Below are 18,175 nucleotides of genomic sequence, written 5' to 3'. Positions count from 1 at the left end.
GGCTGAGCATTACATGCAAACATTCATGCAAAGCAAGACAATAAAGGAAAGACAAAACAAAATAAATTGAAGAAGACATTCCAAATACATTTGCATTATTTCACGGCCCTGATTTGTTCTGTTGTAGTTTTTTGCTTTTTCGACAGGAATCTCATTTCAGTAATTGGCTACGATGCATAGTCACGTGTGTAATTTCAAAATAAAATCTTGTGCTCATCTCTCGGGAGAGAAGAGAATCAACAACAAACCACAAACAAATGTTAGGAAAATGTGGTGGAGATTTGAGCACCGGCTGTATAAACAAAAGCAACAGTCGTTCTATGATTGTCCCTGGGCACATATTCACACAATTATTGGGGATGCTGGCATACGTGATGCCACGTGACAAATTTTAACTAGAAATGGGCATAGTAAATCGATTGCTCAATCGTTTGCAATTCAGTGGTTTGTGTGGAATTGATGTTTCTGGAAAGAACAAGATAGTAGTTGTTTTTCATAAAGGATAAATAATACATGCATGTGAGGGTTGTTTATATTGTCAGTCTACATGTTTTGCTGCACTGTTTGTGGACAAATATCCATTGCTTAAAGGGTTAACACACTGCGACATTGATACTATTTATCTTACGTATGAGGTTTTACATTCGTGTTAGCATTAAGCTAGCGGGTTTTTCACAGTCAAAGTTATATGATTGTTTTCAATACATTCCTAATTCTCCTTATTTTATGTTTAGTTGGACAGTAACCTTTAACTGGGATTGGCAATAAACTGATTGAAACGAGCGTTTGACCTAATTTTTGAATGTTGACTGCAAACATATAGTAACTGTATTTCAAATCTTTCTTGAAAAACTCATTAATTTCATCACTCGCAGGTCCAGGACTCAACCAGTTGTTCAGTATTTTCTGAAATAAAATTTACCGTGTTGCTTAGGAGTTAGGGGGTAGAACCAGCAACCTTTAGTTTGCCAGACAACCACTTTACGACCTCACCTAATACTTCCTGTTAAAAAGGAGGGGACAATGCTACAACTCATCTTACAGGTGAATTTGCATCCCAGAAGGTTGCATGGTACACCTGCAAGTGCTGAGCTCATCCCTGCAGCCTCATTCGACACTGCTTATAAGAAACATGGCTGTATCTTTGAATCTGCTGGTCCTGTTCTGCACGTTGAGGCTGGCGTGTTGCGTGACTTCACCTGCATGGTTTCAGAACATTTCCACGAGCCTGTTCAATTTATCTGGAGATATTATGCTGGGTGGCCTCTTCTCCATCAACCAGCTGACCAGCAACCTCAGCCAAAGGACCGAGCCGAACGACATCAGCTGTGAAAGGTATTCGGCTGGCATAATACATGCAGCTTCCTATGATTACCACTTAAGAGAGCCTGAGGAGATATCGTGCCATACATTTTTATTTATTTTTAAAATGTTCATCTCTGGCAGAATTTCAGCCTGAAATCTATCTGCTTGTCTTGTTTGAGGGATTTTAGCTGTTTCTTAATGAAATTGTTGGGAGTGCAGAGCGTGGACGTCGAAGAAAAAAAATGGTTGAAGATGTCAGGCACATACGCAATCACTTTCTTTTTGCATACATTGATCCATGATTCATACTCATCGTTCCAGGAGCAAGGCACCCTTGAATAAAACTGTAACAGGTAAAATTGTGCTGGAAAAATAGCAGCATCTGGTGGACAATTAGGAGCAAATAACAATTGTTATTATTGTTATACGTTAAGAGTGGGATCAAAAATGGCATTTTCATTAGTTTTGTAATGATATATTTTGTATACCGGTAATGTATATTTCAGGCTGGCATGGCTCTAAAAGCTTGGCAAGTTTAAATTAGTTTGTTCGGGGGAAGCCAGCAATTTGGTGTTGGGGGTCAATATTTAAAGGACTTTATAGGGATTATAAAAAGGCGTTTGATTTGCCTTCTTCCCAGTTTGAATGAGCTCGAACTGGGACTGGCAGTGGTGATGAAATATACGGTGGACGACGTCAACGCCAACCAAGCGCTGCTCCCCGGCATCAAGCTGGGTTATGAAATCCATGACACGTGCAAACAGACCGCTGTTGTTGTAAGGCCCACTATCTCTTTCCTGACTGCAAAAAATAGCGGCGAGCTGTCTGTGGAGTGCAACTACACTGACTACGAGACCAGCGTGGTTGCTGTGATTGGACCCTTCAACTCTGAAATGGTGTCAGTCATTGGAAAAGTTCTGGGATTCTTTCTGATGCCGCAGGTTTGGTTCCTCATCGACATTCTCTTTGAACTGTGTTGAAGTAGCTCAATATGATGCAGTGCAGTAATCTTACATACACAGTGATAAACAGGCCCAAAATTTGCTTCTGTGCTCCTCCCAAATAAAATGATGACACCTAAAATTTTCCACAAGTAGGCATTTTAATGACCCTAAAAAGGCCGCTTCAAACCAAAATGGCAGCCTTCCTAGGGTCCTTTGTGGCAAGCCCTTTCGAGACCATTATGTGGGTCAACTCATGAGCAACGCGACTACCAAATTACATGCTGCTAAGGCCCACCGCACACAAAGCGACCATGGCAGAAAGTACTTGAACCATAGCTGCGCTGCAATCATTTGTGCTGTGAAAGCTTACATGCATTCCAAACATCACGTATTCTATCCACAGGTGTATGTGAAATTCTAAATATACCGGTAGTTAAATATTGTTGTGAGAGAGAGAGAGAGAGAGAGAGAGAAAGAGAGAGAGAGAGAGAGAGAGAGAGAGTTGGATTACAGTTACAACTACTACCACATGTAAATTTGAAATATAATAAACTGCTTTAAAATTTGATGAATAAAACGTCCTTAAAATTGGGATTTATTTCCCCTAAGAATAATCATGATGAAAAAAACTTTAGTCGTACATCAACCCAATTGTTTTTTTTTTTACTATATATATATATTGTGATATAAACTACAAGTTCAGATCATGTTGGAAAATTTGATTCATACTGAAAGTGCCATCATATGACTGTTTCCACTTCAGATCAGCTTTGGCGCCACCAGCGACAAATTCAGCGACAAGCGAGTCTACCCGTCCTTCTTCCGCACGGTACCCAGTGACACATGGCAGGTTAACGCCATCGTGCTTCTTCTGAAGGAGTTCTCATGGAACTGGGTGGCGGTAGTGGGCAGCGACGAAGAGTACGGCCAACAAGGCGCACAAGAGTTCACCAAAAAAGCCGAGACCACGTCGACATGCGTGGCCTACCAGGGCATGATTCCAGTCTACACTGACCCTGTGAAAGCGGTCAAAAATATTGTCGACAACATCCAAGCCACCAATGTCAAAGTGGTGTTGGTCTTTTCTCTTCCAGACCCAGCTGAGGTCTTCTTTAAAGAGGCAAGTTATGATCATGCAAAACATACAGGCACCTATAATGATACACTACCCGTTCCTTTTCAAAATCAGTTTTCTCCAACTTGTATATGAATGAGTCTCGATAGTAAAGTGCATCAGTGACTGCAGTGGATGCTAGTGTTATTCTGCCACCCACTGGACATAGATGTTCTTTCTACACTGCTACACTTCTGGCCTGGTGGGTGGCAGTAAATGTGACCAGACGCTCGCACCAACTGCAGTGACACGTACAACTGGGACACCACGACTTTGACAATTTTTTATTCTTTTGTTTTGTTCAGAACATATTTCATACCTTACTTCATATCACTGCCCCCACCCGTCCCTGTGTTTCAAACGTTTACCCAAATGCATGTAGACGTGTCATCAACAGCTTGGAAAAAAAATGAATACAATTTTTCTCATAGCTGATGAATCATAAAAACAAAACTTTGAGGGCAGTTGTCATATCCGGAGGGTTCTTGGTGACCAAAATAAATGAATATAAGGGCATTGACATTATTAAATATAAATTAATTAATTACGGTAATTTAACCCTGTCATGCACCCTGTAACCTGATAACATGGTAAGCTGTTTACTGTAGTCACCGCTGTCCCTGAAAGGGTTACAGGGGAGTTAGCAGTTTTAAAACTGCTAACAAGATTTGGATGGAGCCTCACATCTTTTCAGACTTTCTCATTCGAAGAAAACATTTTCTTGTTCGGACTAGAAACGTTTTCATCATGATGAGAAACATATTTGCACCCCACCCTACCCCACCTGTCACTTTAGGGGCTCCATAATATTGAACCAATATAATCAACTGAATGTATTTATTTCAACTTTCATTTTTACATCTATATGGCATATTTACTTATTTAAAATAAATAATTTTTAATTCTTTTCTTTACATTTCTGTATTTCATGGCATTCGCTTTTAATTATTGATATTTGTCTTTATTTAATGACTTACAGTATTTACCGGCACTTTAAATGTGGTTTGTCATGATCTTTTGAATTGACTTATTATTATTTTTTTTTTTTTTTTTGCACAACTACCCATAGTACGAACTGACATATGAAAGGGTTACATTTTGTAGCCATCATTCACAGGTTATCAAGAGGAAAATAAAGGGCGTGTGGATCGCCAGCGCAAGTTGGGTCGTTCACAATCGCCTGACATCCATCCCCGACATCCAAACCATCGGTACCATCATCGGATTCACCTACAAAACGCAAACCCTGGATCTGCTACCAGCATACACGGAGGCGCTCTTTACAAAACTGAGCGAGGAGAAGAAAACGTCCTCTGATGCACAGAAGCTCAACGATCCCTGTCCGAAATGTTGGAACTTATCGCCTGCAAACATGAGCTTAGTCATGAACGCTGCAGTGCAGAGAGCGTCTTTTAGTGTGTATGCCGCCATCTATAGTGTTGCACAGTCATTGCACAACATGTTGGGATGTAACACCACCACCTGCAAATGGGATGCCGAGACCAGAATTCTTCCTTGGAAGGTGAACCTGGTTTTGATACCAACAAATTATTGCCCCTAAATAACTCATTCATGATTTTTATTAATTATTCTCCTTTCTTTTGCAGTTGCTACGAGTGTTGCAGAACACATCTTTTGATATTAATGGGAAACATTTAGTCTTTGACAGTAGCGGGAACCCCAACATGGGTTACGGCGTCATCGAGTGGATCTGGACCGATTCACATTTGGATTTTAGAGTTGTTGGAAGCTTTGATGAAGACCTGTCCATCAACAAGTCTCTTATCAAATGGCACACTGAAAACTCACAGGTAATTCAAAACAAACACTTGCAGAGGACATATGTATGTGGCACATAGAGAGGACACAATGCCAAACATTAACGTCTCCCGTACATTTGCGCCAAACATTGAAATCTAGGGGATTGCTTGAAAAAAATAGTGGCTCTTCACCCAGCCTAGTTGTCAGGTCATGGGCGATATTATGCAAATGACACGCTGCATCACAATCTGGCAAAATTTAGAATGGCTCGCTTTCAAGCACATTTTTAGAACCAAACAAATGACGAAAGATTTACTTGATTGTTTCATTTCACACTCCAGAGATCCAAATATTTGTGTACAAGCATTTAAAAAGTACATTTCCCATAAAATCTCCCCTTTAAGTAAAACACACACACAAAACTGCAATGCCATCACTTTTGCAGGTCCCGGAGTCCACCTGTTCAGCGGCATGTGGGATCGGCCAAGTCCGCAGAGTCAAAGGCTTTCATTCGTGCTGTTTTGATTGCATTGACTGTCTGCCGGGCACTTATCAGGCCAATAAAGGTAATATTTTTGCCTCTCAAATAATTCTTTGAAACGATTAAGCTAAAATACAACTCAACTCATTCTTTTTAATGAGGATCAATGATTCCCACTTCATGAATCTAAGATGGAGCAAAACCTGCTTCTCTCTGTTTTTTTCTTAAACCAGGTTGGATATTTTGACAGATAAATTGCAATACTTAATTTGGATAATACATTTTAAGTTTAATGGAATATAACAAATATATGCTGCCTCGCATGATGTGTCAAAAGGTCATACTACACTAATGGTGTGCAACTCAAAACTTGGGACTTGTGGAGGTATTGTAGAAAAAAAATGTACCAAATGTTTGAAAGTTGAATGTTTGGAAGTATGGGAGCGGTCTGTACAATACTGTATTAGTCAATATTGCAGTGCAAGCGGATAAGGTAACTTAAGGGTTGAGGTCAATTGCTTTTATTTCATTACATGTTAGGAATAAATTCAATAAACACGATAGCCTTGTTGTCTACATTTGAGGGAAATAAAGCAGAATTGTTGCTCATGTTGACATGTCAAGGAATTTGTTTCCGCTGCAACTTGATGTCTGAGGGTTTCCTTTTTATGCTTTCCAATACCTAGAAGACATCCAGTGTACCCCATGCCCAAAAGGCCAATGGTCACACACTCTGAGCACAAACTGCACTGAACCAACCTTTGATGTCTTGTCCTGGGACAAACCTGCCGCACTTCATCTGGCACTGGGCGGGGCACTGCTGCTGCTGTGTCAGGTCGGCGTGGCTGTCGTGCTCCTGCGGCACTGGCGGACCCCCATGGTAGCGGCCTCCGGCGGACCTTTGGCTTTTGTTGTGCTTTTCAGCCTGATGGGAGCTTGCCTCAGCCTGGCGCTCTTCCTGGGTCAGCCAGGTGACGCGCTGTGTCACCTTCAGCTGCCCCTCATCTCCATTTTCCAAACCATTGCCCTCTCTGTTATCGCAGCCATTTCACTACAGGTGATGTGAAAAATGACATTAAGTTATATTGCACAGTGGAACTTTCAACAATGAACACATCCATCACAAAAAAATTATATTTACTGTACTGGAACTGAAAAAAAATTCTATTTTCGCTTGTTTCCCAACGCAGATATTCATAATAGCAGAGTTCCACGACAAGGCTGCCTCTCACCTACAGACACTTCGAGGTCCTGCTTGCTGGCTGTTTTTGATCATCTGCTGTGCCGTACAGGCCGGTTTCTGCGGCTGGTTCATCCAAGAAGGGCCCTCACTGTCGGAGCATGTGGCCCACATGGAAATAAATTTCCTGAGGGCTTTCTTGTCATGTCCGGTGATACCGATGGTCGGACTGGCCTTGATGCAAGGCCTCAACGTTTTAATGGCCCTTATGTCATTCATGTGCACCTTCATGGCAACAAAACCTCCACATCAGTACTACCTTGCCCGGGACATCACCTTTTCAACTCTAATCTACTGCATGATTTGGGTGACATTTATTCCCATCTATATGGGTATGAATGAAAGGAACAGGTATACTATTCTGATTTCCTTTAATATGGTCAGCAACTTTGGACTAGTGGCAGCCTACTATTTCCCAAAATGTTACCTATTGTTGAGGAAGCCGGAGCTCAATACCTTGGAGTTTTTCTGCACTTTTTTGGAGGGTGCAATGCCAGCGAATGAGGACCCACAGCCTCAGCAAGCCCATTAACAGCACTGTATTCCACATTTGTAATAACATCTATTTGTATGTGGCAATTGCATTAATATTAATGTTACTGTAGCCCTTTGTGTCCACTTTGTCAATGTGTGAAATATATCGATGATCACATCATACATACAGTGAGGTATTTTATTCACATCACGTGGGCTAAAACAAACAGGCTGTTCTTTGATTTTGCTTGTTTGACACAGTTCACATCTTAACAAAACGTGTACGGGCTGCTTTATCAATTTCGCATGGAGCCTACAACGTTTGTCCACTCCATTACTGCGTGGATCTGGCACAAATAAATCCTCATTTGGTGTAGTTGTGAATGTGAATATTTTTTAACCATTTTTTTCCAAAATATGAGTCAAAATACAGATTGACAGTGCAACAAAAAATACAAAATAAGTATAATGGTCGAGTTAAAAAGCTCACCCACCAAATTGGTGCTTGCTGCTCGCGCAGTGCTTGCTGGGAAATGAAGTTTCAAGCAACTTAGCGACAGTTACTAACAACTCAAGTTTCAGCTCTCCACAAGGAAAATTCTACTGAGAATACGACCCGGGTTTTCACTTTTTTTTTTAATCGGGTAAGATTACTTCTATTCGAGTATCAAACGAACACCCTTACAGTTAGCGTGATTTTTAACCGAGTATTTTAGTAATACCGTTTGTAGCTACCCACACTAATTAGCTTTTTTTACCTGGGTAATATTAACGTCATACCGATACCGCCATATCATACTTGAAGATCAACACCCGGTAAATTCAAATATGTATCCTGGGTAATATTAACGTCATACCGATACCGCCATACCATACAAGATAAACACCCGGTAAATTCAAATATGAAAAGGAAAACAAGACGGCGACCTCACTGTGTTTTTAATAGAATGAGTTAATGTTTTCAACCATTTGTGTCCTTTAGAGTACTGTGTAAACATGTCCAGGGGAAGAGCAACCAGAAGTGGCCGCTCAGACAGTAGTGATGTAGATGCTGATGGTACAGGTAATACTGAGCTAAATATAGAAGAACATTTCTCAGGTCACAGCATTACATACCCTTGCACAATGATATCTAATACAAGAGCCGTTAAAGTCATTTGTTATTTTAAAATGTACATTTTGACACAACTCTTGGATGAAATCTCACTGAATAGTGGAGCAGTACTGTACTTTATAAAGGCGACTGCTGGTGTTCATGTGTGTTCCTCACGACAAGATCCACTTTGAATATGTGTGCAGAAACTTGTGTGTCATTTTTTTCAACAGAATTAGAGAAATCTAAGCTGCTGAGACACTACCGGATCTTGGATGCAGACAGACAAGCCTACAGCATTCAGGCCCGGCAGCAAATGCGCAAACAACAGTGAGAAGAAAACTTCATCAGTGGTTTTTTTTTTCCATCCAAATGACTCTGTGTTTGTGTTGAAAGGCAGGAGATAGAGAAGCTGACTGCCGAGCAGGAGGAGCTTCGGCATAAGCTTGGTGCTTATAAGAGCTTGTCCCGTCAAAAGAAGGACAAAAGGGATGCAGAGAGCCTTCAAGTGCTGCTGGAGCAGAGAGACCTCCTGGAGGGGGAGCTGGAGAAGGAAATGCAACATCAAAAAGAGCTGCAAAAAGAGGTGAATGACAGTTGAGTTTCTGGGGTGCTTATTCACCTGTCACGAGTGATTAAACAATTAAGTCACATTTTCCCGAGCTGCCTGTGTAAGTACAACTTTGACCGAATGGTACGGCAAAGCTACATAATACACAAACACACACAGAAAAAAAACAAATTTAAATATACACACTGATTTCTTCCGCCCATGACTGCGATGTGAGGATAGGCGAAGATCCGGAGCCATTTCGAAACGACAGGCGAACAACTATGAAACACTTTCATGACAGAGCCAAAAGCTGATCAAAGTGTGATTAATGATGAGAAGCAGCACATTCTTGATTGGTGGGAGAGGGTATTTGTTTTTTTGCAATATGTGTATGCGTACTAATTGACAAGATGTAATTCTGTCGCTTGGTGATGAAGTTCTGCCTCCATACGTGAAAATACAATTGAGGCTTTTTTTGTACTTGTTTCATTCATTTGATTCACATTTCACACTTGCTTTTTTTAATTAGGGCTCACAATGTGGTTCCGCCACTTGTAACAAACTTACCGTACTTCACGTAGTCCTCGCAGCACAGGTAACATAAGACATGACCGCCCTCTCAAAACAGATTTGTTTCCCTGAGGCTAGAAAAAGATGGTGAACAGTGTGCTTTTTGATGTTTAGAGCTTTTTACACCTAAGAACTATTTTAAATTATGAGGAATGCATAAATTGTCTCCCTTAAGTCAGATTGTATTTTGTGTGTCATGTGGGCAGATTTCAAACATGGAGTTTAAGCTGAAAGAGCTGAGGAAAGGGAATGCCAACACAAGTGACACCCAAAGGTCTGCCCACAGGCGGAATCAGGAGGCCATACGCACAATGGAGAACAAACTGCAAGGAGTGAATATCAAATATCAAATTAGCTGTGTGCCTTTACATATTAGCATAAAAATACCAACTCAGATGTGTCTCCTTAGGCCTTAACCCGATTTAATGAGCAGCTGACCAAGAACAGCCACCTCCGGGAGGAGCTGCAGACTCTTCATATTGAGCGTGTTCGTTTCCAGCGGCTGCAAGACAGGCTGATCCAGGTGAACATCTCAGCATATTTCCTAGGACCTGCAGCATCCTAGCAACACAGGTGTTAAATAAAACACTATCTTCCCTGGCTCTTAGTTATAATTGGTTGCTTGCCGCAGGAGCTCCAGGATGTCAGGAAGAAGACTGGTCAAGCAATCAATCTGTCGACTGCAGCTCACGATGCAAGGTACAAGTTTTTAGATTTACTACAAACTTTGTTTGATAGAAAGTATACCAAGGAATGGCACCAAGGCCATGCAAACACTTCTTTTGGAATATATATTTGGCATCGGGACAAAGGTGCAAATACTGGAACTGGTTTTGTGTCACGATATTTTCCACCCCTCCGAATCGTCTTGGTGACATTTATATCGATTTTTTTTCAATCCAGTAATGTCAATGAGTTCATCATTAAAATTCATGAAAAAAATGAATTTGCATTTTTCCAGTGAGAAGGGGACAAAGGTGCAAATACTGGAACTGGTTTTGTGTCACGATATTTCCCACCCCTCCGAATCGTCTTGCTGACATTTATATCGATTTTTTTTTCAATCCAATAATGTCAATGAGTTCATTCAAATTCATGAAAAAAATGAATTTGCATTTTTCCTGTGAGAAGGAAAAACAGGCATTGCATTACATAAATAACCAATGCAAGCAGTTGCACTCACACGACCAACATTGCTGTTTGTCTTTGCAGTGCCAAACATACATGTTGTATCACACATGTACTGCACATGTTGATGTTCAACTGGCTATTACACTTAATTCATATGTGTAACATATTTAGTCTTTCTGATTGGCCAGAAAAGTGGGAAAGCACAATGGGGTCAAGAAAGTACCTTGCCATTGCCAGCATGTGGCAGTGTTGTGCTCCATTGGCCCAATGGTAGAAGTAGCGCAGAGCTATAGACATACTGAAGCTAACCACTACACTGAAAAAACAAAAACGTTTTGTCGAATGTACTCCATTTTATTTAATCACAATTAGATTATCTACTTCAAAAAACGTATCTGCATCCATATGATTTTATTTTGTTCAAATACTTGACAAAATAGAATTGATTAAATTGAACACACCAATTATTTTGAATGTAAAGTGAGCCTCAGGTAGTTGAGGGAATGACGACAGAGCCGCCATCTTGAACCGGGAGTCCTTCCATTCACCACTGCTATGCTCCAATACATGACTGGTAATTATAACGCCTCAAATTGTATATCGATTTTGGCATTCATTTGTTTGTTCGAAACACCAGACTATGATGCCAGATGCATGGGTAATTTTATAACCACGTCACTGAAATTCATTATTAACAAACTATTTTTGACACTGCATACTGTAATTGGTTCATTTATCATAACTAATTAAAAGTATGCAATTTAAAAATGAGAATACATTACTATTTTATTATTACACACATAATTTTTCCTACCCCTGTTGGACTGAACCTTGCTGGGTCCCACATGGACTCCAACTCAGCCCTTATTTATGACTATGCATAACAAACACACACGATGTGATAATCGTGGTCATATTTCGTGCATTTAGAGTGGAGGCTCAGTCCAAGTTGGCGATGATGCGAGAGAAAGCAGAGAAGGAGCTTGCCCAGTACAACACAGAGATGAGGGAGCTGGAGAGGGTTATTTCACATGAGTCTGGCCTCAGAGACTTTATCACCACCAAATACAATGAGAAGATGGGCCAGGATGTGACAGAGCAAGGTCAGAGATATACAGTATTTGAAACGATGCTGTGAAAGTTTGCCTATCACTCTCCCTCGTTGTGTCTTCTCATCTAACTTTTTTTGTTGTTGCATCAATCAGTCTTAGGTCTGCAGGAGCAGGGAACTAAAGACTTGAGTGAGGAGTCGCCAGACGACTTGGAGGCGTTTTTCCAGAGAATTCAGTCTGTGACAGGAGAGGCTGACCCAGAATTGCTTGTCAGCAGTTTCATCCAAGGTATGTCTCACGTCAGCTTCTACTATACTGTTGAGTCGAGAGCCAGATGTGATCAGGGCATATTTGTAGCACTCACTCAAGCAAGGAACCCTATTTGGTTACTTTGACATGAGCCAAAAGTTCTGTAATGTAATGCATTAGTTTTCTGGGGTTCAAATATTTAATTTATTTTTCATTGTTTACAGTAGTGTAAAACTGGACTGCATCATATTGCTAGCTGTTTCTAATACTTTGGTGACTTTTAAAATGTTGATACCGCTTGTGTCATGTATTTTGCATATTTCACCGGGTATTTTGCTGTTTCTTTGTGCAGGTGAAGACCGTAACTTTGCACTTTTCAACTTTGTAAATGAGCAAAACAATGAAGCTGAGGTTCTGCGGGATCAAATCAGCCAGGTGAGCTGTGTCTCAAAGCATGGCACACCACCACACCATATGCGTGTAACTCCACATCATCCAATGTGTTTCAAATACAGATCCAGAGAGAGATGGAGCAATTTCAAATGAGAGGTTTGCGACAAGAGCAGGACCATCACGCTTCGCTGAGGGACATCGATGCACGGCAGAAAGACGCCGAGTCGCAAACTGAGGACTTTGAAAACCGTGCTGCCGTCTTAAGCAAAGTGCTGGAGGAGGTTAAAACAGGTCTGGCGTCCCCCGTAGATATCATCACACAAGTGCTGGAGGAGGTTAAAACAGGTCTGGCGTCCCCTGTAGATATCAATACAGCAATGGCTTAAACTTGAACCTGCATGTGTACCTAATAATGTGGCCAGTGAATATGCACTTATGTAATACAGAGTAGGAAAGAGTCTTGTTTGATTCTCACAGGAGTGAGCTGTATTGTCTCTAAAGTGGAGTGTGACATGGAGGACTCCATCAGTGACACCAATATTATGCCCTACTTGGGTTTGGTGGAGCAGAAGACCAACCAGCTCCTCACCATACAGGCATTCCTCGATAACAAGGTAACACGAATGTGTGAAAGTGTGAAATTAATGTGTGTGAAGGAACCATACTTTGTCATTCAAACAGCCCAGTGACCGTGACTGTCATATGTTAGTTTTTTTTTCATAGGCTTTTGGGGAGTTCAAGCCCAAGAAACTCTGCCTATACAGCAACAATTAACAAGGCCAAAGTATGATGTTGAACAGAAAAGCAAAACAAAATACAAAAACAAAAATAATTTTTTTAAATTATTTTAAATAATTGACGTTAGAAAAATTGAAATTAAACGAAACAATACTTTTTATACATTACTTTATTTGTATTATTGTCCATCCGTTTTCTACATGTGTTTTTCACACTGTCGGTCACAGGGAGCTCGGGCCGACAGTATCCTAGCTGACTTCGGGGAAAGGGCAGACTATACTCTGGTTTGGTTGGGTGTCCATCACACAGCATATTGAGAGACAGACAACAACTTGCAGGACACGGGCAGAAATTTTTCAGTGAGATGGCTCGTGAGGGGTGGCCGTGCATGCGTGCGTCATTCTTCACCATTCTATCCACAGTCAGGGTTTCGTGGAATAATATTCACACACATCCAAAACAATGCCAATCACACTCAGAATCAAGCAGGAAGTCGAAATAAATGTTTATGTATAGTAATTGGACGCTTCGAGAAAATACTGTCAGTTTCCCATTATGTGTTTTACGCCCCACCCTTTTTCGTACAAAATCACCACTCTGCACACTTGCACAGTATAACTATTGTTTTATTTACAATTACAGGAAACTGGCAAAGACTACCACCCATCCAATCCCAATCTGCCCAAATTTCTTTTTGGCCAAAACCCAAAGACACTCCAGGAGAATATTACCATTCAACCTTCAGTCCAGAGGTTTACATTTTTATTTAAAATGAGATCATTTAACATTTTGTGCACGTTTCATTTATAGGCTTTGTGCTGATGGATGTGTTTTCTGACCTCCCTAGTGTGGATTGTGACCCGGACGACTTGCTTGTCGCGGATGAGGAAGAGCGGCCGCTCTCTCAGGGGGAACTCCGCAGAAGAATATTGGAAGGGGTGAGTCAGATTTTTTTTTTTAAACCGTTTTTTTTTTTTTAAACAGTCTGTGTTACTTAGAAACCGGTTATATTGTATGCGATGGTCTTCATTTTCCTTCCAGGTTACGCAAAGAGAGAATTCAGGCTTGAAGTTGGCAACAAAAATCTTCAAAACGAGTCCACGGATTCAAGAGGAAACAGTGACGGCACAGATCTGAGTGGTAGATCCCTATGTCAGGTCTGATGAAGAGGTCATTTCTAATGTAGCTTGTATACCAGGGGTGTCTGGAATGCTCAAGAACAGAATTGGATTCCACAAACGTATTCAGAGATAAGAGTTGATAACAAATATTTATTAACAGAACACCAGACTGGTTATAGGCAGCTGGTTAACGCGGGAGATTGGTGACAGGTGCGCCTGCTGGAGGGAAACGCGCTTCTCTCCAGTGGGAGCTGAAATATAAAACAGAACCATGACAGACACCTGATTTGATTTCGTGGGCCGGATCTGGCCCCCGGGCCATGGGTTTGACACTCTGTTGTACACGTGCAGTACACACAAAAAGTTAGTGATCTTTGGCTTGCGCGTGAACTTTCAGGATGAACCTATTGTAACAACAGAAATTGAGAGTGACTGGAAGTGTCACAGAAAGAAATACAAGCGGACATTCTTGAAGATCTTCACGCATCCATTACCTGCTCTGAAGTTTGCCATTCAGCTCCTTGTTTGATAGTTGTGATATAAGCACTGAAGCATTGAACAGCATTCAAAAGTTTAGAGAGGGTCAAATGAAGCTAACTATAAAAGTAATAGTGCATTTTAGCTTTCTCCTGAAATTTCACCTGAAAATCTCAATATCCCTAACTTTTGACAAGTAGTGTCGACACTCAAAGTATAATTTTCGTACTTTTTTTTTTGGTGCTTTTTTTTTTTTTATTCATTCTAATCTTGATCGCAATGTGAGCTTATAAAGACGAGCTGCAGAAACCAGCTGTGTTTTTTAAATTGTAAACGGCCATCTGGCTTTGGACCAGACTGTGAAAGTACACTGTTTCACTGCGTGACATTGGCTGCTATGCCCCAACACAAAGGTTGGGGGCAGCAAAAAGCTTTTGTCATTGTAATTGACATGCTGAGATTTTGATTTTGATGCGCTCAACGTGACACGCACGCACGCACGCACACACACACACACACACACACACACCAAACACACACACAAATATATTTTATATATATATATATATATAAAGACATTCATGACCACTGAATTGAGTTGAACCACTTGTTGTTGGAAGATAACCATAACAACAACATATTACTTTACAGCCTCAACATTCTGTATTTTTGACTAAAATAATTAAAAACACATTTGTTTTGACTTTGCTGAAGTTAGCTTAGCACCTTTGAAAAACGTGTTTCTTATTTTACTAAAGATGCTGCGCCACTGAGATAAACAATAACAGTAACTATAGTGAATGTTTTTTTGCACTGGAGCATACATGGGAGTCAATACACTGTTTATGTCCAACCTCAGTATGAGAAATCTCTATTCTGGTCTTTTATTCTACAGCCATTTGAAATGTCATCTTATCCAAACAGCAGCTTCCTGAAAAACTCAAGTCAGTGATTTATTTTTGGATGCTATATTTGTACCACCGGCATTGCGAAACAATTCACAAAGCCTGTTACTATTTTTGGGATTTAAAGGTCACAGACAGTTTTAAAATATTTGGACAATGACAATTGGTAAAAGGGGGGAAAACAATCAAAATGTGATTGAGGTGTCAACTCATAGCTTTAATCATCACTTCTAATGCTTGGATTAGAAATTTGTTCAGAACCCAGTGTGGATTTTAAGAGCAAAAACTCATGCAGTTGGATGTGAAAGACACACATAATGTACATGCACACTCCTTGTTTTTACTCCTTATTATTTGACACCATCTTCCAACAATAGAAACAATACAAACTTATTTTTTCAGTAGTAAGCCACTCTCGTCGAAAACAGTAAAACGTGGAAAATGTTGCCAAATTTTGAATCGAGGAAGAAAAATTGAAAGCCACAACTCCTAATTTTGAAGTCATAAAACAAGATTGTTTTAGTATTGTATTAGTTTGGATGAAAATTGGATATTCAATGCAATAGTTTTCGTCACCGTGTGTTGATTGTGTTTAGTTTATGCAATTTTGGCTGCATTTAGATAAACATTTTCAAAAATGAATATTAATCTTTCATTTTCTATGCAGCTTGTCCTGATTGCAGTTGCAAGGGCTGGTGTCTATCCCTTCACAGGGCACCTACATAGACAGACAACCCTTCACACTCACACCTATGGAAGAGTTTGATTCTTTGCGCAATCCCAACATGGATGTTTGTGGAATGTGGGAAAAAGAGGGAGAATGTAGGAGAAAACTCAAGTCAAGATTTGAACACCAAACTTTAGAACTGTGAGACAGGACATACATTATTTGTTAGCATTAAGATAAAGGGACTCGAGTATGGCTAAGATATGTGGTTGTTTTAAATCAGCAAGGCATATATTTTGTTTCAGTCTTAGTTCGACAGTTAATGTCAATTGGGATCGAAATAAGAAGCTTGAAACCACTTTTTGGGAGAACTACCGAACGGCTGCTTGTCGTGAAATGAGTTGAGCTCGCGGCCACCTTTCAGTTCTCGTACAATATCTCGAATTTTCATTTGCAAGTCAAAACAAAGTATCGGAAGAATGACAGCTTGTATCTTGAAAAACTCAAATTGGCTCAGTCGTGTCACTTTATCGGGATATTGAATTGGTACCTCAATATCCTCTGGTCAAGTGAACTGAGCGACGTGGTAGTGCATAAAAGACAAATGTCATCGAAATGCTGCATCAAATACTTCAAACAAGAGAGCGCACATAAATGGGTCAATCTGATGTAATCGACTGGAGCTCGTGTTGCTTGAAAGATTTTTTTTTTTGGGGGAGGATGTGGAACTATTATTCCTACCATTAGGTTGAATGGTGGAGCAATGGCTTGGTGGGCTTATTTAAGATAAACCCACTTGCAGCCTCGGCTTAAATAGATTACATCAGATAAAAGGGGGCGCCGTGGAAACAGCGAGCAGAGAAACGTGATGGAGGAGAGACTGGCGTCTTTGAAATTCTACTCTCGCCGCCAACCCCTCCTCCTCTTCGTCCTTCCCTGCACACGGCCCTGCATCTCCATAGAAACCCTCCCTTGTTAATCGCAACACCAGTCTCATTTCCTGCTCCTGACAAAGAGCCCTCAATGCCCGCCTGGACTCACCTCCTCCTTCTCCAGCAGGCTCTACCTATAGCGAAAGTAGTGTAATCTCCACCCCGGCCCTAGCACTCCCCTCGACGGTAACTTTATCGTCTCCTTTTTGCTCAGCAACTTCCTATTTGCACACCTTGATTGGCTTGATTGTCTGGATTCTTCACTTTTCTGCTGTGGAACCACACCAGTCACCGAAAGTGTTTTTTGGGGGAGGCGCGAGAGACTGAGCGCCCTTGCATGAACTCTATGCGTTTTTCCGCAGTGTCTTGTTGTTGGGGAGTGGAAAAGACCTTGTTGCCCTACTATCTTGGCTAATAAAAAAAATGTTCCCGGTCGGTCTCCCTCGTTGCCCTCGTCCTTGTTTGTTTATTTGGGAATGTTGCCAGGTAGTTTCCTCCGCCTGCACCCGGAGCCCTTCCCTCCCCTTGACGTATGTATAACACAGCACCCCCCCACCCCGCAGCCAATGCTACTGCCACCGCAGCCACCAGCACTCCCACCCTCCCTTCTACCCTCTCACCCACATCTCAGGGGGTGTTGCTAGGCAACCACACACCATGAGCACGTTTCCCAGCCAATCAGATTGGTGGAAACATTTTCAAACGCCCCCCCCACTACTAAATCAAGTCAATCTTTATCTATGCAAATATCGTGTTCTGCATCTCTTTCCTATAAATTATTCTTCGACATGTGCCAAATGTCGACCGCTGGGTGGCAGCACGGCGGGTTTCTCCTGATGTATTTCTTTTCTTCCCGCTGTTGCTAAGCAATCCCGACTGTCATGTTTTTACCTGTGAAACATTTGGAGATCTTTGCAGATATCCCGGGCACCATTTTGTCTTTGTGCGAACATGAAATCGGCGTGTACCGATTTG

At 41.1% G+C, this 18,175-nt stretch overlaps 2 protein-coding genes across 2 annotated transcripts; both read left to right on the top strand.

The window, feature by feature from the left end:
- The first annotated feature begins 1,132 nt into the window (after positions 1-1,132).
- On the top strand, positions 1,133-7,665 carry tas1r3 (taste receptor, type 1, member 3). The gene is made up of 8 exons (XM_019892391.1): positions 1,133-1,335; positions 1,946-2,246; positions 3,013-3,369; positions 4,481-4,885; positions 4,971-5,174; positions 5,570-5,690; positions 6,292-6,662; positions 6,796-7,665. Exons 1-8 carry the CDS (start codon positions 1,133-1,135, stop codon positions 7,375-7,377), a joined length of 2,544 nt encoding a protein of 847 aa, XP_019747950.1. The 3' UTR covers positions 7,378-7,665.
- Positions 7,666-7,847: 182 nt separating this feature from the next.
- On the top strand, positions 7,848-14,934 carry odad1 (outer dynein arm docking complex subunit 1). The gene is made up of 15 exons (XM_019892507.1): positions 7,848-7,963; positions 8,302-8,382; positions 8,646-8,742; positions 8,809-8,998; positions 9,742-9,867; positions 9,945-10,058; positions 10,167-10,234; positions 11,597-11,769; positions 11,872-12,006; positions 12,320-12,402; positions 12,483-12,651; positions 12,838-12,974; positions 13,741-13,850; positions 13,946-14,036; positions 14,140-14,934. The coding sequence occupies exons 2-15, from the start codon at positions 8,316-8,318 to the stop codon at positions 14,233-14,235; spliced, it is 1,656 nt and encodes a 551-aa protein (XP_019748066.1). The 5' UTR covers positions 7,848-7,963; positions 8,302-8,315; the 3' UTR covers positions 14,236-14,934.
- Positions 14,935-18,175: the final 3,241 nt, after the last annotated feature.

Source organism: Hippocampus comes, unplaced genomic scaffold (assembly GCF_001891065.2).
Source record: "Hippocampus comes isolate QL1 unplaced genomic scaffold, H_comes_QL1_v1.1 scaffold137, whole genome shotgun sequence".
Lineage (NCBI taxonomy): Eukaryota > Metazoa > Chordata > Actinopteri > Syngnathiformes > Syngnathidae > Hippocampus > Hippocampus comes.
Note: the sequence above shows the minus strand (reverse complement) of the source record. Positions and strands in the feature narration are given on the sequence as shown.

Bases quoted from the DNA above. Each gene is read 5' to 3' on its own strand.
- tas1r3 (XM_019892391.1), top strand. From the start codon at position 1,133: ATGGCTGTATCTTTGAATCTGCTGGTCCTGTTCTGCACGTTGAGGCTG. The intron at 2,247-3,012 runs GTTTGGTTCCTC...TTTCCACTTCAG, and splicing joins GATTCTTTCTGATGCCGCAG to ATCAGCTTTGGCGCCACCAG. The intron at 3,370-4,480 runs GCAAGTTATGAT...CATCATTCACAG, and splicing joins CTGAGGTCTTCTTTAAAGAG to GTTATCAAGAGGAAAATAAA.
- odad1 (XM_019892507.1), top strand. From the start codon at position 8,316: ATGTCCAGGGGAAGAGCAACCAGAAGTGGCCGCTCAGACAGTAGTGAT. The intron at 8,383-8,645 runs GTAATACTGAGC...TTTTTTCAACAG, and splicing joins TGTAGATGCTGATGGTACAG to AATTAGAGAAATCTAAGCTG. The intron at 9,868-9,944 runs GTGAATATCAAA...GTGTCTCCTTAG, and splicing joins TGGAGAACAAACTGCAAGGA to GCCTTAACCCGATTTAATGA.